Source organism: Rattus norvegicus, chromosome 9 (assembly GCF_036323735.1).
Source record: "Rattus norvegicus strain BN/NHsdMcwi chromosome 9, GRCr8, whole genome shotgun sequence".
Lineage (NCBI taxonomy): Eukaryota > Metazoa > Chordata > Mammalia > Rodentia > Muridae > Rattus > Rattus norvegicus.
The window spans coordinates 96,085,158-96,112,174 of record NC_086027.1 but is presented as its reverse complement, the minus strand read 5'-3'; the positions used below and the strand labels follow the sequence as shown (position 1 = coordinate 96,112,174).

The 27,017-nt window shown below is 42.0% G+C and overlaps 1 protein-coding gene across 17 annotated transcripts in view; it reads left to right on the top strand.

Moving 5' to 3' along the window:
- The window catches only part of Usp40 (ubiquitin specific peptidase 40), a 71,026-nt gene that overhangs the window by 14,592 nt on the left and 29,417 nt on the right, over positions 1–27,017 (top strand). For 11 of the 17 annotated variants that reach the window (XR_001839663.3, XR_005488916.2, XR_005488917.2 and 8 more), the window contains 9 exons: positions 4,017–4,145; positions 9,597–9,692; positions 10,762–10,869; positions 12,250–12,547; positions 15,678–15,759; positions 17,335–17,506; positions 19,783–19,867; positions 20,802–20,872; positions 24,557–24,879. Coding sequence is in view for 14 of the 17 variants with exons in the window: in XM_039083726.2 (XP_038939654.1) it covers positions 4,017–4,145; positions 9,597–9,692; positions 10,762–10,869; positions 12,250–12,547; positions 15,678–15,759; positions 17,335–17,506; positions 19,783–19,867; positions 20,802–20,872; positions 24,557–24,879 (1,364 nt within the window). In the remaining 3 variants the exon portion in view is untranslated. Of the gene's footprint in view, positions 1–4,016; positions 4,146–9,596; positions 9,693–10,761; positions 10,870–12,249; positions 12,548–15,677; positions 15,760–17,334; positions 17,507–19,782; positions 19,868–20,801; positions 20,873–22,196; positions 23,040–24,556; positions 24,880–27,017 lie in introns of those variants that run through there. The other 6 variants (XM_039083727.2, XM_039083734.2, XM_039083733.2 and 3 more) reach the window with 6 other exon arrangements.

Sequence of the window (27,017 nt, the reverse complement as noted above, 5' to 3'; positions counted from 1 at the left end):
TGGAATCTCCTGGAAAGTTTCGTTAGGGTGAACACACAGAAGCTGTGTTCCAAGGTTGTACTTCAGCTGAACTTAGTAATGTGTAAGCATCTCACAGATAATTCTTGTTTTGAAGCATGAAGGGATCATGCAGAACAGCTGAGGGCACTCTGAGAGGTCAATAAAGGTCATTGGTGAAAGTGCAGCCTCTGAAACTATAGTAGCAGTTGAAGGCCCAGGATTGAAAGGATCATGGAGGGACGTTGAGGTGTGGTACCTTGGGGGAGAGCCCAGGAGAGGCAATTGGAGAGGGTGCAGCCATTGCAACAGGAGACCCCAGCATTTTGGGAGATGCCAATACTATGGGAAGATCACCAAGGACAGCAGCAGCCATGAGGTAGGGCTGGTCTGAGCTGAGAAGACAGTCTGTGTGAACTGAAGAAGGTAGAACTGGAGAAGTGACCCATTCCTTTGGGAGACCCCAGATTATGAGTGAATCCCTAACATTGGACCCTGAATTATTGACAATGTTTGAGTTGGTTTGGCTAGGTTCAGATTGTGTCTATGCCCTGAGAAAATATTTAACTTATTCTTTTTTTTTATGACTGTTTTTTTCTCCATCTTTATTAACTTGGGTATTTTTTATTTACATTTCAATTGTTATTCCCTTTCCTGGTTTCCGGGCCAACATCCCCCTAAACCTTACCCCTCCCCCTCTATATGGGTGTTCCCCTCCCCATCCTCCCCCCATTATCGCCCTCCCCCCAACAATCTAGTTCACTGGGGGTTCAGTCTTAGCAGGACCCAGGGCTTCCCCTCCACTGGTGCTCTTACTACGATATTCATTGCTACCTATGAGGTCAGAGTCCAGGGTCAGTCCATGTATAGTCTTTGGGTAGTGGCTTAGTCCCTGGAAGCTCCGATTGGTTGGCATTAACTTATTCTTTATTTTACAGGAGTCTATAGTTATAAGAGACTCTGAACTTTTAAATATACCTTGGGTTTTTAGTGAATATTTTAAAGACATAGTGAATATTTTGAATTTTTAAAGACTTTAGAACTTTTAAAAGTTGAAATGTTTTATAGTGTGTGTGTGTGTGTGTGTGTGTGTGTGTGTGTGTGTGTGTGTTTTTAATGTGTGACTTAGAGCATGAACAAAAAAGGAAAGATTATGGCTAAATAGTATTGAGCTGGTATGTCAACTTAACAAGGGGTCAAGTGCCCTGGCCAGTTTTTAGGTCAGCTTGGTGAGAGCTAATGCCATCTGAGAGAAGGCAACCTCGATTGAGAAATGCCTCCATAAAATCGGACTGCAGGCAGGCCTGGAGGGCATTTTCTTAATCAGTGATTGATTTGGAAGGACAGAATCAATTATGGGCGGTGCCAATCATGGGCTGGTGTCCTGGCTTCTGTGAGAAGCAAGCAGAGCAAGCAGTGGGGAGTAAGCAGCACCCTCCATGGTCTCTGCATCAGCTCTGGCCTAGATGAGCCAAATAAAGCCTTACTCCCCAGCTTGGTTTTGGTTCTGTAATTCATCACAACAATAGGAGCCCTAAGACAATAAGGTTTGAAGTTCTTTGGGTATGTTATATACCCAGGAGTGAAGTAGCTGGGTTGTGGAGGAGTTACATTAAAAAAACAAAAAGTAAAAAAAGCAAAAGCCTCCAAACTGATTTCCACAGTGACTGTACTAATTTATACCTTCAATAACAGTGAATAAGATTTCATTTCTCTCTCTCTCCTCTCCAGCATTCCTTGTCACATTTGTTGATAACCATTCAGATAAGTGGTACCTCAAAGTAGTTTTAATTTGCTCATTTCCCTCATGCTAGGAATATTGAGCAGTTTTAAAAAGAGTTATTGGCTATTTGTGTTTTAAACTGTCTTTTACCTGTCTTTTACGTTTATTTGCCTTGTGTTGACTGGCAGTTGTATTTCCTTGGCATTCAATTTCTGCATTTTTTTTTTAAATTCTGGATATTAGCCCCTTGGCTGAAGTATAGCTATGAAAGCTCTCCCCCATCTTGGGGCTGTCCTGTTAATTCTGCTGATTGTTTCTTTGCTGTACAAAACCTTTTTTTTTTTTTTCATGTAGTCTTATCCTCCCACAGTGGATCAGTTCCTCTGTATTAGTGTTCTATTCAAAAAGTTCTTGCCTTCCCAGTATCCTGAAGGATGCTCCCTATGTTTTCTTCTAGAGATTTCAGTGTTAAAGGCTTTAAATTAAGATCTATGATCCATTTTGAATTGATCTTGTATAAGGTAAAAGATGTAAATCTAACTTCATCTTCTACAAGCAGAAATTCAGCATATTTTTTGAATAGGCTGCCTTTTATTCAGTGTATGTTTGTCAAAAATTAGGTAAGCGTAGCTTTGTCTTTATTTCCAAATTTTCATTTCTATTCCATCATTCTACCCATTTCTTATAACAAGTCATTGTTTAGTTTAAGAACAGGTGTGTGTGTGTGTGTGTGTGTGTGTGTGTGTGTGTGTATTTAAACTTCATGGCCAAGCCTCTCTCTACTTTAGGCCTCACCACGAGCTCTGTACTATTTGTTTTGTTACATGAATTACCATCCCTAGAGTCTAGTAGTTCCTGTTGTCTCTGAGGGTTTTACTGACACACTCAGAAAAATAAAATTGCTTTCCAAGAGTTACTAATATACTTGCTTCTCCTTTTATAAAAAGTAGTTTGTCACATGTTTCTAACATAATTTGAGATATATATATATATATATATATATATATATATATATATATATCCCTGGTTACTTAGCTAGGAAATCCACGTTAATTTTACTTTTGAATGTCTATGTTGAGAAAAAAAATATCTTTTCTCTTTGTGTGTCTCGTCTATTTCCTGAATATGACATTTTTTAAATATTGCCCACTTAAAAACTATAGTTAAGGAAATAAATTCTTCAAGTAACTTGTATCTCTCAGGTAATACCCACATGCACATTTTACATTGCAGATGACATTGAATTCAAAGCCAGAAGAAACCTTATGTCTCAAGCCACATGGTTCACAATCCTCCTAGAATGTAAAGACTAAGATTTCCTTGCCTCCCTGCCCACCTTCCTCCTTCCCTCCCTTTCCTTCCTCGTGCTTTCTTTTCTTCCTTTTTTGCTGTTGTTTTAGACAGGGCCTCATATAGCCCAGACTGCATCAAGTCTGTTACATAGCTGAGGATGGCCCCTAAGTGCTGGAATTACAAAGGTATACCACCACAGCCAGCTTTTCCTTTTCCTTCTGCATCCAGAGGTTAAAGCATCTCTTAAATCTAATGTAATTTTTCCCATTGTTATTGGAGGAGTTTACTTATTGGGTCACTTGTAATTTCACACGATATTAATTATAGAAGAGGTTGATAAATTAGAAAAGCAAGAAAGAACCTGTTCATTCCACTAAACTAACTACCTCTGAACAACACCAGGTGGTAGTCACGATTGCAGAGTTCATATTCTGTGCAGGGAACTAACATTCGAGAAGGAACTTGACCTTGAGACACACAGCAGCTCTCCTGGGATATCAGTCAGGAACAGAGCATATGTGGGCAGGAACAGAGCATATGTTCTCAACAGTATCATGGGCGTCATGCAAAGATGGCTTTCTCTACTAACCGACTCTAGCACAGACTCATTATCTTAGTTAAAGCTGGTAAAAATAACACCTTCAGACGCATGCTCAGTGGTATGGTTGGCAATAAACCAATAGATTCAGCCTTAAAGTTCAGCGGTGCATAGTGACGCATCCCTATAATCGTAACACTCAAGCTAAGCCAGAATTGAATTGAAGCTATCCTCAAAGAAATGAAAAAAAAAAACATGTCAATTTAATCCCATTTATTTAAATGTATCTTTATCCTTATAGTAATAGCATTTTAAGTATCAGGTGACTCAGCAGCACAGAGGCCTGACTGTGAGGTGTGGATATTACAAGGATATTTCTTACTAGTTCCCAGAGTCATTTCCCCCCCCTTTGATTATGTATCTCACCTTATTAATCTGTATCAATGTTTATTTTCCTTCTTTTAGAGTGACATGGATGACATGGAATATATGTATGACCTCTTCTCTGTCATTATCCACAAAGGTGGCTGCTATGGAGGTCATTACCATGTGTACATTAAAGACGTTGATCATCTCGGCAACTGGCAATGTCAAGTAAGCTTACAAATTTGTTTAGAAATAACTTTGAAATTAACTTGCATTTCTAGTCCTCTTACAGGATTCTGTTGTCATTCTGCCTTTGGTATACACCCCTCCTTTAGAAAACAATGATCGTCCCGAAGACTCATTTTACATGTACAGCTGACTCTGTGGCATAGATTCTTTTTTTTTTTTTTTTTTTTTTATTAACTTGAGTATTTCTTATATACATTTCGAATGTTATTCCCTTTCCCGGTTTCTGGGCAAACATCCCCCTAATCCCTCCCCCTCCCCTTCTTTATGGGTGTTCCCCTCCCCGTCCTCCCCCCCCGTTGCCCCCCTCCCCCCAACAATCACGTTCACTGGGGGTTCAGTCTTAGCAGGACCCAGGGCTTCCCCTTCCACTGGTGCTCTTACTAGGCTATTCATTGCTACCTATGAGGTCAGAGTCCAGGGTCAGTCCATGTATAGTCTTTGGGTAGTGGCTTAGTCCCTGGAAGCTCTGGTTGCTTGGCATTGTTGTACATATGGGGTCTTGAGCGCCTTCAAGCTCTTCCAGTTCTTTCTCCGATTCCTTCAACGGGTGTCCTATTCTCAGTTCAGTGGTTTGCTGCTGGCATTCGCCTCTGTGTTTGCTGTATTCTGGCTGTATCTCTCAGGAGCGATCTACATCTGGCTCCTGTCGGCCTGCACTTCTTTGCTTCATCCATCTTGTCTAATTGGATGGCTGTATATGTATGGGCCACATGTGGGGCAGGCTCTGAATGGGTGTTCCTTCTGTGTCTGTTTTAATCTTTGCCTCTCTCTTCCCTGCCAAGGGTATTCTTGTTCCCCTTTTAAAGAAGGAGTGAAGGATTCACATTTTGATCATCCGTCTTGAGTTTCATTTGTTCTAGGCATCTAGGGTAATTCAAGCATTTGGGCAAATAGCCACTTATCAATGAGTACATACCATGTGTGTTTTTCTGTGATTGGGTTACCTCACTCAGGATGATATTTTCCAGTTCCAACCATTTGTCTATGAATTTCATAAAGTCATTGTTTTTGGTAGCTGAGTAATATTCCATTGTGTAGATGTACCACATTTTCTGTATCCATTCCTCTGTTGAAGGGCATCTGGGTTCTTTCCAGCTTCTGGCTATTATAAATAAGGCTGTGATGAACATAGTGGAGCATGTGTCTTTGTTATATGTTGGGGCATCTTTTGGGTATATGCCCAAGAGAGGTATAGCTGGGTCCTCAGGTAGTTCAATGTCCAATTTTCTGAAGAACCTCCAGACTGATTTCCAGAATGGTTGTACCAGTCTGCAATCCCACCAACAATGGAGGAGTGTTCCTCTTTCTCCACATCCTCGCCAGCATCTGCTGTCACCTGAGTTTTTGATCTTAGTGTGGCATAGATTCTTACACACTAGTGATCTCACTCTAGTGAACAATTTGGAATGAAGTTGAGCGCATCTGGCTCCTTTGCTGGGAAATGCTTGGTGTTTGCCTTCTAAGCACAAGGATATTCTCCTCCCCGGCCATCCATCAAAATCTTCCACCTTTCACATTTCTGTTAGAACCTTTTTCAGGAACACAAGACCTCAAGCTGATCTTAAAGGGTACTTTGCTTCTGAACCAGTCTAGCTGCAGCTGAGGGACCTGTCTCGGCTTTTTCCTCGATGCCTCCTGTAGTTTTTTTCTTAGCTGTTTTCAGAGTTGCAGCATTTTCTCAGCTGGCAGCCTGTAAGATCATGAGATACTCATGTGCAGTTTCATTTTGAAGTTAATGACTCTTCTGTCTTCCTCTGGGGCTGTGAACATCTCTTTGAAGATGTGTTCATCCCTCAGCAGCAGCTTGCTCTTCTGTAGAGTGGTAGAACCTTCGCTGCTACTGTGACCTGAGGGAACAATCTTTGTTCTTTTTTATGAAGTCTGGCGGTTTGATTTTGTATTTTCTGTTTGTCTGTCTGTCCGTTTGACACTGTCTCACTTTGAGATCCATGCTGGTTTGCAGCTTACACTCACCCTGCCTGTCTCTCAAGTGCTGGAGCTACAGGCATAGTCTGGGCCGTCACACTCACTTGCTAATTTATTGAAATCCTGTCTCCTCACAAAATCAAGAGTAGTCAAAAGAAGCAGGGCATGGGGACACGCAGCTGCAAGTCTCACACTTGAAAGGCTGACACTGGAGAATTATCATGAGTTTGAGGCCAGCATGGTCTATAGATGAAGGCCCTGTCAATATAATCAAAAGAAGCAAGATATGGATTTTTATGTGAACTTGGTATATTTTCTATGGACTTGCACATGCTTGGTATATTTTCTTGACCATGGGGTATTCTTTGGGATTTTCTATGGAAGTATATTTTGCTATTTATAATGAGCCCCTTGCCCTTTCATCTAGGTGATGCTACTTCAATGTGGGACATTGTTGCCAGAGAAAACAACTATGTGCTTAAAGAGTTTAAATTGGCAGCCCCACCTTCTGACCTTAGAGAGGGAAAAGGGACAGGAAATTGAGTTCAGTCACCTCTTGCTGGTGATTTCATCAGTCTTGCTTATACTAGTCAGAGTTGTCTAGAGGTATAGAACTTATAGGATGAAAATATATATATTTCATGTAGATATATAAAGGGGCTTTATTAGAATGACTTATAGGCTGTGGTCCAGCTAGTCCAACAATGGCTGTCTAGCAGTAGTAGTTGTTCAGGCCACAAAGCTGGATATCTCAGTTGGTCTTCAGTATACACCAGAACCCCAAAGATGTAGGCACTAATACCAGTGAAGGAATGAACTTGCCACTGAGAGGAAGAGCTAGCAGGCAAAAAGTGACCACTTCCTTCTTCTATGTTCTTTAAATAGCTGCCAGCAGAAGGTGTGACCCAGATTAAAGGTGGATCTTCTCACCTTAAAGGATCTTGATTAAAAGCAGATCTTCCCACGTCAAATGATTTAATTAAGAAAAAAACATCCTCACAGGTATACCCAGCCACTTGGGCTTTAGTTAATTCCAGATGTAGTCACGTTGACAACCAAGAAGAACCACCACAAAGCTCCAGAGTAAAACTTCAGTGACAAATTCTTGAGAAACAAGTTTAGGAATTTCGTGTAGCTGGGATGTGGGGACAGAGGTGTGGTGCCTACTCCCTGGGGACAGAGGCTCTTGCATCTGACTTTCTAAGCCTTACCCAGCAGTCCTCTTCATCCAGTCTCTACATTGATATCCTTCATGATACACTGTAGTGAGTGCTGCACGTTGTTCTGGAAAGTTGTAGTTGGTGTTTGAAAAGAGAAGAGGCCAATCTTTTTGAGACTGATTCCTCAGCAGGTGGGATTTGAATGACTGCATGGCTAGTGTCAGAATGGAGTGGAAATGTAGGACATTCAGTTAGTGCCAAAGAATTGGAGGATTGGTTATTTGAAGAATCGGTCCCTTTCCTGCCTGCTTTGCATGAGCCATAGGCTTTCTTCTCTGAAGTTTTTCTGCATGAGCATTGAAATGGAAACTCGGTGTCAGCAAGGCTGGGCTCAGTTACCCTCCTGAGCTGTGATAAAATGTCTGACCAAAGACACCTAACAGAGGATCAGCTTATTGTGGCTCACAGTTCAGTGTCCAATATGTCATGGTAGGGAAGTCATGCTGTCAAGAACTGGAAGATGCATCTCGTCACAGTGTCACCATAGTCAGGAAGAAGAGAGCGGTGAATGCTGTATTGAGTACACATTCCCTTTTTTATACACTCTAGGATTACAGCCCAGGGAGTGGTGCCATTCCTCTTCAATTAACCTAATCAAGATAATTCCCTACAGACATGCCCAGAGGCTTACCTCCCAGGTGATCTTAGATCGATTTTCTTTTAAAGATTTTTTTATTTTATGTGAGCGCACTGTAGCTGTCTTCAGACACACCAGAAGAGGGCATCAGATCCCATTACAGATGGCTGTGAGCCACCATGTGGTTGCTGGGAATTGAACTCAGGACCTCTGGAAGAGCAGTCAGTGCTTCTAACTGCTGTGCCATCTCTCCAGCCCCAATCTTAGATTTTTTTTTTTCAAGTTATCAGTTAAACTTATTTTGTTTACTAACTTAAAAATAAGTATAAAAAGAAAAAGATGCTTTTCTTTTATCTTCATCATTTTCAATAATTTATAAAAAGATGATAAATCTGGTCTGTCATAAGCTGTTATTTCTTAACAGTTTTCTTTTTAGCTTAATGCTATCAATTAGCAGTTACAGTTTTAGCCAGTTTACTTTTTTGATGGACTGGAGAAACAGTTCAACTTGTTGCTCTCAAAGGGTTCACTTCCCAATACCTACATGGCAGCACACAACCATCTGTTACTCTAGTTCTAAGGAATCTAATGCGTTCTTCAGCTCTGTGAGAGCACGCATATGGTGCATAAATAAGCACTCATACAGAAAATAAAATAAATAAAAATTTTAATTAGAAACCAAGAAAGTTATAATTTACAGAAATTAAAAAAAAACATACACACACACAGCACACTCTAAGGGCAGAAGCAGGTGGATATCTGTGAGTTCAGATCCAACTAGGGCTACATTTTGAGACCCTGTCTTAAAACCAAAGCAAAGAAAATACTTTTGCATGGTGGCATATGTATTGTTTTTAAATAACAAAAATTGCCTACCAAAGGACGTGCCACAATGCCCATCCTGGGCTTTTTGAATGGTAAGTGTTTAAGTGAGTCAGTCTTTACGCTGAGCTTACAAAAATTTGGTAGGATTTCCATAAGCCAACAAGGTGTGTAAACACACCAGTGAAGACTAAAAACGACTTTTGCGGTAAATGATAGTGAGCACTAATTTTATGAAACACCATGATTTGTAGCTGGGAAATGTTAGAACCCTCTATGTATATTGTGCTGTCTTGGTCACTGTTCTGCTGCTGTGACGAGACTCCATGACTGAGGCAGCTCTCACAAAGGAGAGCATGTATTAGGGCTCGTTTACAGCTCGTAGGTTTATTCCATCTTCATCATAGCAGAGAGCAGGAAGCCATCAAGCAGAAGTAGTTGAAAACTATATCCTGCTCCACAAACAGAAAGCAAGCCACTCTGGGCCTGCTGTGAACTTCTTGAAACCCTCAAACCGCACTCCCACTGATCTCTTTCCTCCAACACAGTCACAGCTGCTGCTTCAACAAAGCTCCACCCACTCCAGCTACTCTGACATGTTACACCTACTCGCGTTCCTTCCCACCGACTAAGTCCTTAAATGTGTAAGCCTATGGGGCCGTCCTTCCTTTCTTTGTCTCACAACCCTAGTTTGCACATAAAGCCAGAGAGATGAAGTAAACTGTGTGGACTGACTTGATGCAGCCCTACACTCAAAGCCAGGTCTGTCTGACTTTCCAGCTTCACAGGTCCTATTTTTACCTTTCTTTCTCCGGTGGCTTACACATTCTTATTTGGTTAATTCCTTTAAACTGGCATCTGTGAAAGAAACTGTTTCCTTCCTAGGAGGAGATAAGTGATTCAGCTGTGAATTTGAAAGCTCCTCAGAATGAAGAAGAGACTGATGATCCACTGGTGGTTCTAAAAGCAATCTTATTGCAGGTAGAGTGAGTCTTTTACATATCTGTGGGCATGGAAGTATTAGAGGGACGTGTGTATGTTGGGTGCATTTGTGTATGTGGTTTATGTATATGAAAATATCATCATTGCTTTAGGGCTACCTCTAAAATGGAAAGTTTTTGTTTTAACTTTTTTTTTCCAATCAGGATCTCACTGTGTAGACCTGCTGGCCTGGAACTTGGTTTGTAGACCAGCCTGGGCATGAACTCAGAAATCTGTCTGTCTTTGCCTCCCCAGTGCTGGGATTAAAGGTGCCTGGCACCACACACTGATTCCTTTGACTTAATCACTAGGTGTGGTGGCTCTTTTCTGTAATCTCTCATCTTGAAAGGCTGAAGCAGAAGAAACATCTTGAGTTTTGAGCCAGCCTAGCTAGAGAATAAGAACTTGTTCAAAGAAAACTCCATTTGTCTTGATATTGGAACCACTTGCAAGGAAATAATAATAATAAGGACAAGGAATGTGGCCTCATTGGTAAAGTGCTTGTCTAGCACATACAAGGTTCCAGGTTCAGTCCTCAGCATTCCCACATAAAGTAATACATGAAGTGCCATATAATCCCAGCACTTGAGGAATGGGGCAAGAGGACCAGAAGTTCAAAAGCATTCTCAGTTTCATAGCCAGCCTGGGCAACATGAGAGTCTGTCTCAAAACACACAACAGAAGAGAATTTCAGCCTGTGGCCTTGAAGTCCTTGTCTCCAATCACAGTCCTGTTGTGAAGCATTGGGGGCTAAAGGTTCAGCATAAAACCTGTGTCAGCCACATCATTCTTGTTTATTCTTCCAAATCATAAATAATGTCACAGTGGGGCAGACCTTAGGACTCCTCTGGATGGTACTCTGAATTCCTGTCTGTGGCCCTTGGCAAATGGATTTTCAAATCAAGGTCTTATAAACTGGTGCTCAATGTTACTTTAAAACTATATAGCTCTGATTGATCCCATTATAAGTTTATACTCTAGGGAAGATTGGCAGGTTCACTTGTATTGATCCCCAATGAATTTGTGGTATAATTATTTCTCATCAGATGTTAACTATTTTTTTCATAAGGAGGAGGCCAATCAAATTCCTGTTGATCAGCTGGGCCAGAAACTCTTGATAAAAACAGGAATATCTTGGAACAAGAAGTACAGGAAACAGCATGGACCACTGCGAAAGGTAGTGCTAGCTTCAGCACAAGAAGCCTCATCCCAGGAAACCATATCACAATCCCAGCAACACAAGTTCCTGTGAAGAAGGAGCTTTAAAACAGATTAAAATGATCAATGTTTTTTTTTAATGGTTAGAATTCTGCTGGTATGCTACAGCTCACATGCAAAGTATTTGTTATTCACAAAGAAATAAGCAGGAAAGGAGGAAGCCTTTAATTACCACAGAAGTCACCCTAAAGCTCAATGAATAGTCAAGGCAGTCACCCTGCTCCCCCTAGGTTTAAATCAGACTCAGAAAATGATGTTATGATTCCATTTTTCCTTATGGCTAAGTAAATTTTATTGTATACATGCGCCACATTTTTTGATCATCTTTTGACAACTAGCTATGCTGCTTCAAATAGTGTAACAATAAACATGGATGTGCAGATCACTATGGTATGTTAGCGTCCTCCCAGTGTACCCTCAGAGTTGGCATAAGGCCTTAGATTAGTCAGCTCAGTTACACAGTGATTCTGGTTTTAGTTTTTGATCCATACTGATTTCCATAGTGGCCGCACATGGTTACACCTTTTCTCCAGGAGCCTCTCCATTGTTTGCTTTCTTGACCACAGCCGCTCTGACTGTAAGGTGGAATCAAGGTGGCTTTTGTTTGCATTTCCCTGACGACTAAGGATGTTGACTACTTTCTAAAGCTCTTATTTGTCACTTGTGAGTTTGTTTTGTTTTGTAGAACTTTCTGTTCATTAAGCCATTTATTGATTAAGTGATTTGGTATTTTGGTGTCTAATTTCAGAATTCTTTCTACATGCTCAGTATTAATCCCCTGTCTGATGTGTAGTTGGCAAAAGTTTTTTTCATTAGGGTTTTTTTTTTTTTAAAGCTTTTTAATTGAAAAGACTTCAAGATACAGGTGTGGGCAAGAGTTTTCTGAGAACTCTGAGGACGTAGGAAAACAATCCCAAGAATTGGCAAATGGAATCTATAGAATTAAATGCCTACTAAATAGTTCAGAAATGTTTATTCTTCCCAATTTTCTTCATTAAAACAGTCAAATAGCAAGTAGTTGTTTGCTTAAAATAGCAAATACAAATAAAAAATCTTAAAATAGCAGTAGTAACATATTATACAAATGCTTGTCACTGGTCTCCCAGGGCAGCACTGTTAGCAGACAAGTTTTCCATGCTCACAAGGGTAGCAAAAAAAAGGTGAAGTTAAAAATATCTAATTACACAGACAGACAGACACACACACTCTCATGCACACACATACATACATACATACATACACACACACACACTCACATTAACACAGAGAATTTGTCTTGTTTAAAAACTTAAATTTTTTTTAAAGAAACCTAATTTTTGTTTTTGTTTGTTCTGGATAGTTCTTACGGCTCCATCCTCAGGTATTTCTGCTCAGCACAGATGAAAGTACAGTCAGTCTCCAGAGAAGCCATTTTCCCCAGGTCCCGTCTGATCCACAGAGCCATGAACAGATTGCACACACACTTGCTTCAGAACCCCCAGGCTTAAGGGATAACATCAGTTGCCCACACTGGTTTGACATCAATGATTCCAAAGTCCAGCCAATCAAAGAGAAAGATATCATGCAGCAGTTCCAGGGTAAAGAAAGTGCCTACATGCTATTTTATCGGAAAGCCACGCTGCAGAGACCCTCTGAAGGTACGGAAAAAAGAAGTGTTCTGATTTGTCATTACCAACTTCAGCAGATACACTTCAAATGCTGCCTGAAATTCTGTCTTTTGAAGAGATGGTTTTACCTAGGTACTTTTACATATTTTAAAACTAATAGAAATATATTGTTATGAAATCAGCTTGTCATTTAAGTTTTCCTTACTTGATGTATTTGTTTATTTCAGCAGGAAATCATACCTTTTTTTTCATGTGTCATTTTTATGAGGAAATGTCTGCCATTTTTCTCCCCTTGCTCATAGTTTCCTAATTAAACATTCTTGAATGATGTCCATTGTTATTGTGATGGACAGCCTGCATGCAGGTGCCCGGTTAGGCTTGTCTTTGTCATTTAGCTATGCGTTGCTTTTGAGCTGTAAGTGGTCTTGGTCTTGTTTTCTTGCTCTCCTTTGTATATTCCTACCTCTCCTTTTTCTCAACATATTATGCTCTCGAGCAGTTGAAATATATCTGAAGTACTCTGTTGAGCTTTCTGAGAGAACTTCTACCTTGTGAGTTAACCATTCCAATCTCACCATAATAACGAGCATTTACAGTAGAGATATCATCGCAAGTAAATCAGTAAGGTTGTCTTTGGTCCTTGCCAAAGTTCCTCTAAAGTAAAAAGCTGCTGAGTGTGGTGGTTTATGCTTTTAATCCTAGGACTTGGAAAGCAGAGGCAGGCACATCTCTTTGTGAATTCAAGGCTAGCCTAGTTTCCTAGCAAACTTCAGGCCAGCCAGGATTATTTAGTGACCCTGTTTCAAAAAAGAAAAACCTTCTTAGATTAACAGAGCAGTGAGATAATTTCCATTTTCTTAGAAAATGGGAATAGTGATCATTTTTATAGAGAATAAAACATTAATTTGCATGAGAATTAAAAAAATTAACTTTCTAGATCATGAATACGCATGACTGCTCTTAATCAGAAAGGCTTTGTCTTTGGAAGGAGGAAAAAGAGATCCTAGCCTAGTAGCATAGCACTGTAATTCCAGCTACTCAGGAAGTAAGGCATGAGGATTAAAGTTTAAGGCCTGACTGGACTTTAGAATAAATTCAAAGCCAGCCTGGGCAACCTGTAATTCTGCAGCCCAGTAGATTGCGAATCAAATTGGAGTAAGAGGAAAGAAGTTAGAACAGTAGATACTTAATCTTTAAAGGTTTTGTTGCCATCGTGATTTTTATAGTCACTTTCATATCTGTCTCACTTATGGTTTTATTGCTGTGAAAAGACACTATGACCACAGCCACTTTCATAAAGGAAAACATTTAATTGGGGTTCAGAGGTAGTCCATTATCATCATGGCAGGAAGCATGGTGGGACGCAGGCAGACATGGTGCTGAAGAGGTAGCTGAGTGCTCTACATCCAGATCTGCAGGCAATAGGAAGAGAGAGTGACACTGGTCCTGGCTTGAGCATTTAAATCTCAAAGCCCACCTCCTAACATACTTCTTCAACAAAGAGACACCCCCAACAAGACCACACCTCCTAATAGTGCTACTCCCTAGTGACCAAGTATTCGTATCTATTTTTACTCAAACGACTACATTATCTAACAGAAAAAGGTTGGTTAGAAGCTGGAGAGAGATGGTACAGTGATTTAAGATCACTAGCTGCTTTTCGGAGGATCTGGGTTCAACTCCCAGCATCCACACAATGACTCACAACCGGCTGTAACTCCAGCCCTGGGAACCTAATACCTACCGTCTTCAGGCCTTCAAAGGCACCAGGTACACAGGTTGTACAGAGGATACATACAGGCAAAAATAAACCCCCATATACATTAAGGAAATATTTTTTCAAAAGAAAGAATATTAGACTAATTATTTTACTTAAGTGCACTACTGTGCAGCCACAAATTTTACCTGTGGGAATAGGAAGTGAAAAATCACTACGAGTTTGCTGACTGTAATCTCAGTTGTTTTTATAAAAAGATTGATGTCTTGGGAGTAAGACTACAGATAGTACTCTAATGTTCTTCAAAATTAGTTCAAACCAGTCATAGTGACTCATACATGTAACCCCAGCATTTGAAGGCTGAGGCAAGATGATTGTAGTGAGTTCAGGACCAACCCACGACACATAGTCAACTTCAGGCCAGCCCAGACTATAACAAGACCCTGTCTCATGTCATAGCCTAAAAAATCTGAATGAGTAAGTGTAATGTCTAAAATTTAAAGATTTACTATTTTAAGTGTATGAATGTTTGCCTCTTTTGTATATGTACCATGTGTGCCTGGTCCCCTGAGAGGCCAAAGGAGGGCATTGGATGCCCTAGAACTTGAGGTACAGTGGGTCATTGGCCACCATGTAGGTGTTGAAAACCAAACCTGGGTCCTCTGGAAGGGCAGTCAGTGAAGAGCAGCTTTTTTTTTCTTTTTTTTTTAAATTTTATTTTATTTTTTACTTTATCACTTTATATCTTGATCACTGACCCCTCCCAGTCATCCCATCTCCCCTCCCCTTCACTGAGTGGGTGGGCCTCACCCTGCACTTCAAGTTTCCTCAAAGCTAGTAGCTGGTAAGTCACCTTCATCCCTAATTTCTGAATTTTTACGGTAACCAACTATTAAAATTATAATCAGTACAAAACTAGTGGGTGTTCTTTTTTAAAAAAAATGCTTAAAGAAAATTGAAACAATGAGATTCTTAAAAAAAAAAAAACACTCTTTTTTCATTGTAAATCTGGCAAAATTAAGATCAAGAGATTTTACTTTCCCTCAGGTAGGTCAATGGTAGTGCTCCTGGCTTCCAGCATGAGTGTGTGCCTGCATGCATTTATGTCCACCATGTGCATGCAGTGTCTGGGGGCATCAACCTCCCTAGAATTGGGATCACAGGCAGTTGTAAGCTGCCTAATTACTAGGAACCAGATCTCAGCCCTATGCAAAAGCAAACACACCTTTCCTCTGAGCTATCTCTGCAGCCCCTCATCTCTGCTTGAGAGAATGTCTTCTAGTATAGCAGGCTGGCCTCCAACTCAAGATCTTTGCCTTGGCCTTCCCAGAGCTAGGATTACAGGTGTGAATTGCCACACATGAGTTTAGGTTTTTAATCTTGCCTCTTTGGCAATTCAGTGTTGTTTAGTCAAAACAAATTAATGGTCAGTTTTGTTCACAGCTCAAGCCAATCCAAGATACAGAGTTCCCTGTCATTTACTAAAGGAAATGGATGCAGCCAACGTTCTCCTGCAGACGAGAAGGTAGTCTGAACTGCACTTGGTGTTTAGAGAGTGTTTCTGGGACATAAGCATTCAGTATGAAAGTTTACCAAAATATGTATACGTATCCACTAGTTATAGTAAAGACATCCTTTATGCATATGTAAGAGTGAATAATAGCATATGGTAGCCATTGCCAAGTAAGGAGCAGAGCCTAGGAAGCCTAGAGAAAATTGCAAGCATGCTACAAGAATTGTGCTCTGGCCTAGCCAAATTATTCTCTTGAGTTTACAGAGAACTTGTCAATAAAACTGCCCCTCAATTTTTAGTAGTTGTAAGAACTGATATATAGTGACAGAAGACTAGAGATGGGTTAATTCTAAAGGGGCTTAGTGTCAGTCAGGAGGAAGGGAGCTATAAAGGCTGGGCTGGAGTGGTGCTTCAGTGGTTAGAATATTGGCCGCTCTTCCTGAGAACCTAGGTTTAGATCCCAACACTCACATCACAGTTCACGTCTGTAACTCCAGTTCTAGGGGATCTTGTGTTCTCTTCTGGCCTCTGCAGATACTGCACACACATGATTGTGTGTGTATGTGTGTGAGGCTAGATACTGCACACACATGATTGTGTGTGTATGTGTGTGAGGCTAGATACTGCACACACATGATTGCGTGTGTGTGTGCAAATACCAAAAATAAAAACAAAGCTTTAAAATAACTAAGGGCAGAACTTAGGAACATGGCTAACTTTGAGCTCTAGAGACTGTTCTGTTGCTGTATTGGCTCTCCAGTGGTGTCAGCAGCGTTGGGGAGAGAACAGAGTCAGATAATGTAGCAGGTTATGTTTAGAAATTTTATCATGGACTTGAAACTGGGAGTGAAAATAGCAGATCCACTGAATGACACACCAAGATCAATGGAACTATCAGTGAAAGCTAAATCATTGAAACATGTTAAATGCAGAAAGTAGCCTGCGTGATGACCTAGGCTAGCAGTTGCAACTTAAGAATTAAAAACAAAACAGCAAAAGCTAAAACTAAAGTCCTTAATGTGGTCATTGAAAATCTAATGTTCCTGCTGATGAGCATAGAACACATCTGAAGTACTGAGTCTCAGCGATGGCCTCATTCCAGCCTATGGTTCTACCTAAGGGGGCAAATTTAGTACCAGGCGTTGAGTCAACTGAGTGTCCCAGAGAGGAGCAGAGATCAGCCAGTCACTTAGGATTTCAGCCTGGGAAACAAACACTGGGAAAGATCTTAGCTGCTGTCAGTATCTTCTGGGAAGTCCTCAGGAGCCTAGTGGACATTGGGATGGTGTTTGGAATCCACCTCTGAATATGTGGACAGACATCCAGAATCGTGGCAGGACTAGAGGCAGTTAGCATACACCTTGTCTGTGGAAACAGCTTTCTCCTGGAATTCCTGACTTCTTCCAGCTGAGTGTGTGCTCTGTAGTGAAGAGCCAAAGTGACTGAATCACTTGGGCAGGCAGAAGACAAAATGTCACTAAGGTAGAGTAGAGAATTTGCATATATATGATAAGTCAAATATTTTTGGTTTGAGATAAAAGAGTATTACAGAAACATAGTATATGTGTGTGTTTTATGTCTCTAAAGGGCAGAATGTGACTCTGCAAACAGTACTTTTGAGTTGCATCTCCACTTGGGTCCTCACTACCGTTTCTTCAATGGGGCTCTTCACCCTGCAGTCTCTCAGACTGAGAGCGTGTGGGACTTAACATTTGATAAAAGAAAAACTGTAGGAGATCTCCGTCAGTCAATATTTCAGGTAATTCAACAGACACATTAAGGTCCTTTCAGGCTGACTTTTTTTCATTTCATCTTAACACAAGTTACAACTTTTCTAAAACTGCATAGGAGAATCCTACATCTGCCATTGCATAGCAGGATGACCCAAACCTTCTCTTACTTGGAAGTCTGGGTTGTTGTTTTGTTCTTTGATTGTTTCAGTGGTTGATATGGAGTCCTTTTAGTCTATATGAAGTCTTTCATTATAGCCCAGGCTAGACTTGAAACCACAATCCTCCCACATCAGCCTCCCATAGTAAGTACTGGGATCACAGCTTTCTGCTACCACTTCACCTTCTCAACGCTTTCTGGTGTTTTTTCAGCAGCTTTTGAAGGGACTAATTGAGCCTGGTATATTTTATGAGGGCAGGAGATGACAGTAAAGTTCTATTTTTGGAAAACAAGTGAAAGAGAATGGCTTTTCCAAAGAAATGAGAGGGAAGGTGGTTAAGCTCTTACTTAAAACAAGAACCATTGAACAAATCAAAATAACTAGTTTTGCAGTTCTAGTATAAGATGATGGTGGTGATGATGGTGGTGATGATGGTGGTGGTGATGGTGGTGATGGTGATGGTAGTGATGGTGGTGGTGATGATGATGATGACTAGCTTGACTGCTAATATCTGTATTTGTTGTTCTTGTGTGAGCATGCTGGACAGATCCTTTTGTTTGATATTTAGCTCTTGTTTCTGTTTTTGAGATGGTGTCACATTATAGCCCATGCTGGTCTCAGATTCATTAGTAACCCCCCTGCCCTAGCCTCCTCAGTGTTGGGTTTGCAGATGTGATTTACCAACCAGGCATTTTCACCTAGTATTCACCTCCAGGTCATTTTTTACCTGTGTTTCAGGCACAGGACAGTGGAGATGCTCATTTTTAATTACAGTGCTTTCTTTCACAAACATCATTTTATTTGATACTTCAGCCTCAATCAGGGTGAGCCAACTCCATTCTGAAAGTGGAATTATGTCTTAAAGCATCCAGTGCTGCACATATACAGACATCTGGTTGCTATTTAGTGCTAGGACTGCAGCCCTGGTCTCCTCCTCTTCTACCTGGTGTCTTGTCCCTAAGCCCCACTTCCTCACCGTATACTACTGATCAAAGGGTTTAGAAATGTAAACGTTTGCCAGTCTTGTAGGCATGTGTTTATAATCCCAGCATTCTCAAGGCACAGACAGGAAAATCAGGAGTTCAACATCAACCTTAGTTACACAGTAAGTTTGAGACCCTATCTCAAGAAGAAAAGGAAGAAGAAAGGTGCTCCAGAAATAATTTAAATTCTTCAGAACTTTGTATCTATCATCAAAGTTACCAACTCTTTATTTTCTCCTAAGAAAAGCAAACCAGTGTGTGTTTTGCTTCCATTGGTTTACATGTAATCTTTGCTTCAGTAGCAGGCTCTCTAGAGCCCTGTATGTGTCTGAATGTCTGCAGTAAAGTTCATTTCTGAGTCAGGTCTTGGTGCTCTGAGCCTGTGGAGGGCATTCCAAATGGAATGGCCTGATTTGTCTCTCATGCCTTATGTCCTCCTAGCTATGCAGTCTAGTATTTCAGTCATACGTCTCTGCAAACTATCCGCTTACACAAGCCACTGTTGAAGGAGGAAACTGGCACTTAAATGCCACTTATAAATGTAAAGACAAAATATCTTGTCTTTGTAATATCTTATAATGTTATAAAAAAAAAAAGACTAGAGTAAAAATGTGGTCTGATACTATTTCAGTGAGGTTTCTGCTGGTCCCCAGGTTCAGGTTTAAAAACTTAACAAGCCTGTCTCTCTAGTATATAACCGATGCCTTGCTTCTGTATGTGTTGTGGGGGGAAGGAGTAATAAAACTCTAGGCCTCACACAAGCTAGCCAAAGTACTGTACCACAGAGCTATACCCCAGCTACCTTTTAAATTAGAGTAGGGGCTTTCCCTTCTATCATCCCTGGAGCCAGTGTTGTTTTCTAGGTGGAGCTGGGTCAGGAATTCCTAGGTCAGATTGCGGAGCAGTTTGCTTTCCAACAAAGTCCATCCTTAGATAAATTGATAAGATGGCTACTGGGGCTTATGCACCCAAATTCTTCAGTCAGCAATGGATGCAGTCAACATCTTTGGGTTTGAGTAATTCATCAAATGACGTTGATGACGTTCTAAAATGTGGGTGTTGCTTAGGAAGGGGAGTGCTCGTTGGCTGCTCTTATTGAGTCCAGGGCTATGCTGCTCATGTGCTATGGTTCACTGTTCTCTCACTCTAAATGTTCCTTAGCTATTGGAGTTCTGGGAAGGAGACATGGTTCTCAGTGTTGCGAAGCGTGTGCCAGCAGGACTTCATGTGTACCATACCCTCGATGGTAAGATCAATACAGAACACAGCAACTCATTCTGTGTTTATCTTGAGGAGCTTGCCAGTCCTGCTCTGTCTCCCACCTTTTTCTTTTTTAATTACATTTATGGGGGGGTCAGTATATACATGCAGGATGCATGTGTATGTTCATGGCCGCACAAGAGCCTTTGGGAGTCAGAGGACAGCTTACAGGAGTGGATTCTCTGCCTCTACTCTCTGGGTTCCAGGCTAGCACTTGGGTTATCAGACTGTGCGGCAGGCGTCTTCCCGTTGAGGCACCGTGTAAGCCCTCTGTCTCAGCAGTCTATCTAACCAGTGTCTACACAGTCTTCTCAGTACGAATGTTTTGCATTTTTTAAAACTAAGACTACCATGCTGCCAAAACTTTAAAATGCTTTAGGTACACACACACACACACACACACACACGTCACAAATGACTGAGCAAAACGGTTTAACCCATTAAAACATTATTTATGTGGCTTTACCCACTCCACTTCAGACTTTGTAACTGATACAGTCTTTTGAGAGTTTAGAGGCACCACTTCTCTGAAATAACAAAGCAGCATAAGAATGGTAGTGCTGTAACGTACACCTATTTGTGACAACTGACACCGGCAGTGTTTGGTGGTGATCTGGGCCACTTGGAGTTGTCTGTAGGTAATCTCAGGTGATTTGGGCCTGTTGACCTCTGTGTGCCCTCCTGTCTTGCTGCTGTGCTCACAAAACTGAGCAATGGAATGGTCCAGATTAAAATATATATATATATATATATATATATATGTATGTATAGTAGTATAGCTAATAAGATAGCTACTGCTTTGTTATGATTTTTCTTAGTAAATGCTTTTTCAAATACACATTGGAGAGTTGTGGCTCTCTTTAGCTTAGCTATATCTGTGGTCGGTCATGGGGAATGAATTGAGTACCTTATGTTTCTAGGAGATGAACTGACACTGGGTGAAGCTGAAATCGCTGATGAGGAAGACATCTTTGTATGGAATGGGGTGGAGGTAAGAAAAATGGCTGAAGAAATATTGATGATGATTTAGGATGTTTTACAGTTTTGTTGCAGGGCTGGGAATGTAGTCCAGTTGGTAGACTGCTTGCCTAGCATATGTGAAGCCTTGGGCCTAGTGCAGTTGCCAGCCCTGCATAAGACTAAGTGTGATGGCAGCACACACAATCTCAGCGCTCAGGAAGCAGAGACAAGATCAGAGTTCAGGGTCATCCTCTGCTATATAGTAAGTTCAAAGCCAGCCTGGGCAGCATGAAACCGTGTCTCATTCCAAAAAAAAAAAAAAATCAACATGCAGTTAGCCATCAGAAAATTACTAAAATGAACTGGGTATGGTGATGGACATGTAGCCAAGGAGCCTGAGATAGGAGAACTTCCCAAGTTGAAGGGAGAGCAACCTGGACCACATAGTGAGTTCCAGGCTAGCCTAAGATATGTAGTGAAGCTGTGTCTCGGGAACTGAAAGGAGGCATAAGGAGAAAAGGGGAAGGAAAGGGAAAGGGGAAAAGAAAAAGGAAGAGAAGCAAAACCTGGACTGCTCAGTGCCTTTGAGGTCCAGTCAGTGGCATTTATTAGATCGATTAAAGAGATGTTTGGGTGTCGGGGCAGACTGACGTAGGTAAAGTACTTGAGGATCTCCGTTACATGCCCTGAACCTATGTGAAAAAGCCAGGTATGGTGACATTTTCTTGTATTCCCAGCACTGAGGAGGCAGAGGCAAACGTAATTACTATGGCTAATGGCCAGCCAGCTTAACCGACGTGGTGAGTTCTAGGTCAATTCGAGACCTTGTCTCAAAAAAAGGAAGAACAACTAGGATCTTGGCTGCACACATATAGACATACATGAGTGTGTTCATGCACACCTGTATGAAGAAATGCACATGCACAGAAGTAATTAATTAATCACTTTCAGTTTACCAGACTGAATGTCACATGCTTGATGCAGGATAAGTCAGTCATCAATAGCCTTCTTATGTAAACAGCTGCACTATAGGCTCTAGGATGTGTGTGTGTGTGTGTGTGTGTGTGTGTGTGTGTGTGTGTGTGTGTGTGTGAGACAGCTGCAAGGACAGCGAAGGGGTTGTGGCTAGGACTGCTAAAGTAGGAATGACAAGAGTGAACGCTGTCTCAGGAGGGATGAGCATCTCAGATACCCCGTGGCCTGTCCTTGGTCCTCTGGGTTTCCAGGGTTTCATTACCATCATTTGGCAACACATAAATTGAGAAAAAATGAATAAGTGAAATTTTCAACATAAAATTCAAAGTTGTTCTTTTAGTACTTAAAAAGACAGTGTAGAGAAACACCAGCTCCCCGCCCGATCCAGCCGACACCTCGAAGCAAGAGAGCAACATGGCAGCTCTTGCTAAGGGCAAGAACCTGTCCCTGGTGGTGCACGGACCTGGAGACATTCGCCTGGAGAACTACCCAATCCCTGAGCTGGGCCCAAATGACGTGTTACTAAAGATGCATTGGTGGGGATCTGCGGCTCGGATGTTCACTACTGGGAGCATGGCCGAATTGGGGACTTCGTTGTGAAAAAGCCAATGGTGCTTGGGTATGAAGCTACTGGAACAGTCACAAAAGTAGGACCGATGGTGAAACATCTAAAACCAGGAGATCGGGTCGCCATCGAGCCTGGCGTTCCCCGAGAAATAAATGAATTCTGCAAGATCGGCCGATACAATCTGACGCCATCCATCTTCTTCTGTGCCACGCCCCCGGATGGTGGGAACCTCTGCCGCTTCTACAAGCACAGCGCTGACTTCTGCTACAAGCTTCCTGATGGCGTCACCTTTGAAGAAGGGGCCCTGATTGAGCCTCTCTCTGTGGGGATCTATGCCTGCCATCGACGTTCGGTTTCCCTGGGGAACAAGGTCCTTGTGTGTGGAGCTGGGCCGGTTGGGATAGTCACTTTGCTTGTGGCCAAAGCAATGGGAGCTTCTCAAGTAGTGGTGACTGACCTATCTGCTTCTTGGTTAACCAAGGCCAAGGAAGTTGGAGCAGACTTTACCATCCAGGTTGCCAAAGAGACCCCTCAGGAAATTGCCAGTAAGGTGGAAAGTCTGCTGGGGAGCAAGCCAGAGGTCACCATTGACTGCTCGGGAGCGGAGCCCTCCATCCAGTCGGGCATCTATGCCACTCACTCTGGCAGGACCTCGGTGATTGTGGGAATGGGCCCCGAGATGATCAGTTTACCCCTAGTGCACGCAGCTGTGCGGGAGGTGGATATCAAAGGCGTGTTTCGATACTGCAACACGTGGCTGATGGCAGTTTCCATGCTTGCATCGAAGACTTTGAATGTAAAGCACTTAGTGACCCATAGGTTCCCCCTGGAGAAGGCTGTAGAAGCCTTTGAAACAGCCAAAAAGGGACTGGGGCTGAAAGTTATGATCAAGTGTGACCCCAATGACCAGAACCCCTAATGTGATTGCTCTATGCCCTTAGCCCACTCTCTCAGCATCTAAGGGCTAAATGACTAGAAGGGGAAGCCATTAATGCGGAACTTTCCTTTTGAACGGTAGGAATAATAAACTCATAAACCAAGAGCCTTAGAGGAGCTGGCATGCCTTAAAGACAGAAGTAGGGACACCTTGGGGGACCTCGTAGCCAGAATGAGATGCGTATACTGAGTAAAGTCTAGAGCCAAGAGTCTGGCAGAGGGCCCAGAAATGCCCTTTCTTAGTACCTTCTTTGGGTGAGGAGATGAAGCATGCCTTCATCCATTTCCAATGTGGGTGCCAGAGAGTGGGGCTAACATGGAGAAATGACTTCATTAACATGGGAGTGGCCCCAGAGCTGTTCAGAGCACAGTGTTTCCCAAGTGTCATTTGATTTGAGGGGAATAAGAAAAGGAACTTGCCTTCTGGATTCAGGCAAGGAACTGATGGGAAGAATAAGGCAAATCCCAGATAAGGTACACCAGCTTAGATCCCCAGATGTGAACAAAATAAGGGAACTCAGCTCTGCCCAAAGAACACCTCTGCCTCAGCTCCTAAGAATTCTGTCCTTACATTTGCAAAGTGGAGGCCCATCTTCCCAACAGTGCTCATTCTTGATCAGGAGCAGTACTGGTTGCTAAGCAACCGGGAGACTTCCACCCAAAGATCCTAAGTCCAGCCTAACTCATACAAGAGGACCACAGGAGGGCTTGAGTTTCCCACTCACAGGATTTGCCTCCTCTCCCAGGCTCACTCACAGGCACTTATCCCATCCCACTCAGTTCTGGCATCAGAAGATGCTCCCCTTCTCGGCTGGGTAAGGCTGGTGATGTCTGATGGATGGGTATCACAGAGCCTAATTAAATCACAGAGCTTTTCTTTATAAGATCTGGGTCCAAATCACACCCTTTGTGATCTTAAGATAATCAAGAAGTGCACAGTAACTGTGATGTAACTTGGGCTGAAGTCTGTAATCTACCTCTTCAGCTATGAGTAGGGGACATGTGGAAAAAAAAGACTCTGCTGGAGAAGACCATGGCCAACACCTCAGCTTTCTCAAACTGCTTCAAATAGTAAATTCTGTCGCTGGTGTCGGAAAAAAAAAAAAAAAGGCAGTGTAAAAAAACTATTCACTTGGAAAATATGTGGGTTGAGCTACAAGAATAGGTTTTTCCTGTGATAGAATAATATTGAATTTGGCAAACATAAATTTCACTAGTGGTTTGTTGATATTGCAGGTTGGTGGAGTCCAAATTCAGACTGGTTTTGACTGTGAACCTCTGCTGTTACACATTCTTCATCTAGAGTTAAGTGGGGAAGGCTCAGAGTGTGAGCAGTTGGTGGAGTCGCCACATGTCTTTCCCGCTAATGCCGAAGTGGGCACTGTGTTCACAGCCTTGGGCACCCCAGAAGGCGTCCTCCTCATGAACAGTGTGGAATCTACAGATGAAGAGTGCTGGACTGCTATTCCCCAAGAAGACATGAAGAAGACATTCAGAGAGCAAGGTCTCAGAAATGGAAGCTTAATTTTGGTTCAGGATTCAGACAGTGATGATAACAGGTAACTCGTTGAAGAGAAAAATGGGGAGAACTTTCAAAGTAATTTAACTATAGCATTACCCTGTAGAACTCAGGAACTTTATTTTGGTGATAAGTAAATGTTCCTTTATTTCTAGCCATTGAGTTGTATTTCGTGGTTTATTCTTTTAAAAAATAATTTGTGTGTATGCACACACGTGTAGAAGTCAAAGGACAGTGCTGTGAAGTGGACCCCTCCTCCACCTTTTTATATAGGTCACAGGAGTCACGCTCAGGTCGTTATGTTTGTCACAAATGTCCTTACCCATACCTGCTTTAACATCTCTTGTTGTCCAGCTTTGAGATAAGATTGTGTGTAGTCCAGACTGGCCTCAGCCTCTATTTAGCTGAGGCTGGCCTTAACTCTGACCCGCCTGCCTCCACATCAGAAGTGCTAGTGGCATCAGGCTTTGCTCGTAAGTGTACAGAGGAATGTTGGGTTGTATAACTTAGAGAAAAACTGTTATAAATATGTCCTTGGCTTATAGATATAGTTTCAATTAGTTGTCTATAGACAAAATTCTATCAAGTGAATTCTGTTTGAGTTATAAAGCTCAAAGCTTATTCTCATGAGGAAAAAGAGATTCGTAGGACAATTTAGCCTTTCCTCATGGCATTCTCTGTGATTCTTGGGAAAGACCCAGCCTTCCTCAAGGAACAACTGCCTGGAGAGATTATCCTGAGCCCTGTAGCCATATCTGAAACTCTGAAGCACAGTACCTTCCTGCTCCTGCTCCTGCTTCTGTGTTTGTGTCCATGCAATTCTACAGCCTGTGTGAGATCTGAGAAGCAGAGCCTGTGCACTTTTGTGGTCCTCCAAGGAGACATGTTCTTCAGCTGTGCATCTCTGTCTTGTGTGTAAGAGAATGGATCATGTGCTCTTTATAAAAGACAGTCTTCGTTTAGTAGGACTCGGGAGATGATACAAGAGCAGTGGAGACCCCAGCCCTCAGTTAGGATGCAGCTTTGGTCACTGGTGTCTGGTGGGTTTCCTTTTCTTCTAAACTGAAACCCTCGTTTGGAAGGTCTTTATATTTTTAAGCACACTAATGATTATCTTTCTGATAAGCAGCTGTCTGTATCTTCTTTCCCCTCATGTGTTTGCGAACTCTGTAAGCCTCCCTTGGAAGCTTCCACCTAATGGATGTGGGCATCATCATTTGCCCCGCTGCTCCTAAGTGAGGCAGTATGACCCAGTGGTAAGGATGAGGACTCCAGCCAGCACCTGGGTTGTTTTTCCAGTCTGCTGTGCAACTAACAGAGTGAGCTTAGACAAGTTTACCTGATTCTCTGTTCAGTTTCTTCCATAAGATGAGGTAACAGTGAGTACCCACTTCCTAGAGTGTAGGACTGAAAGAGTTAAGTGGTCACACATCTCAAGTGCTAAGTGTGGTGCCATCTTTGCCATTGGCTTCATCCTCTAGTTGCTAAAAGGCAGTCTTCATGAACGTCTTATGCTTAAAACTGTGTTATATATTAAGAGGTGGGCTATCAGAGTGTAATAACAGAAATAAAGAGTAGAATTATGTTTGGGCTGATAAGATAGCATGGCCAAAGCAACTTACAAGTATTTAATTTGTGACTCATGGTTCCAGAGTTAGGGTGCATGATGATCATGGCAGGGAGTATGGTGGCAGGCAGGCATGGCACTGGAGCAGAGAGCTACAACCTTGCCCACAAGTAGGAGGGATGGAAGGAGGGAGGGAGTAAGGAAAGGAGGGAGGGGGGAGAGAGAGAGAGAGAGAGAGAGAGAAACTGAATGAATGAATGAATGAATGAATGAATGAGACTGATAATGGTGTGAGCTTTTACAATCTCAATCCTGTCCCCAGTGACACACCTTTTCTAACAAGACCGAACTTCTTAATCCTTCCCAAACATTTCCACCAATGGGAGACCAAATATTCAAACCTCTGTTCTTTCCATAGCCCATATATTTCTTCAGTCCATAGGAAGATTTTGTTAGAAGAAGAAACTTTGCTTCAGTTGCTACCATAAAAAACCAAAATCTTCAATGAAATACAAATGTATGGTGTGTATGACTGCATACATATGGCACTTTTTTGCACATGTACATGTGTACATGTATGTACACAGCTGCCTTGCTGTCAGATTAAATCC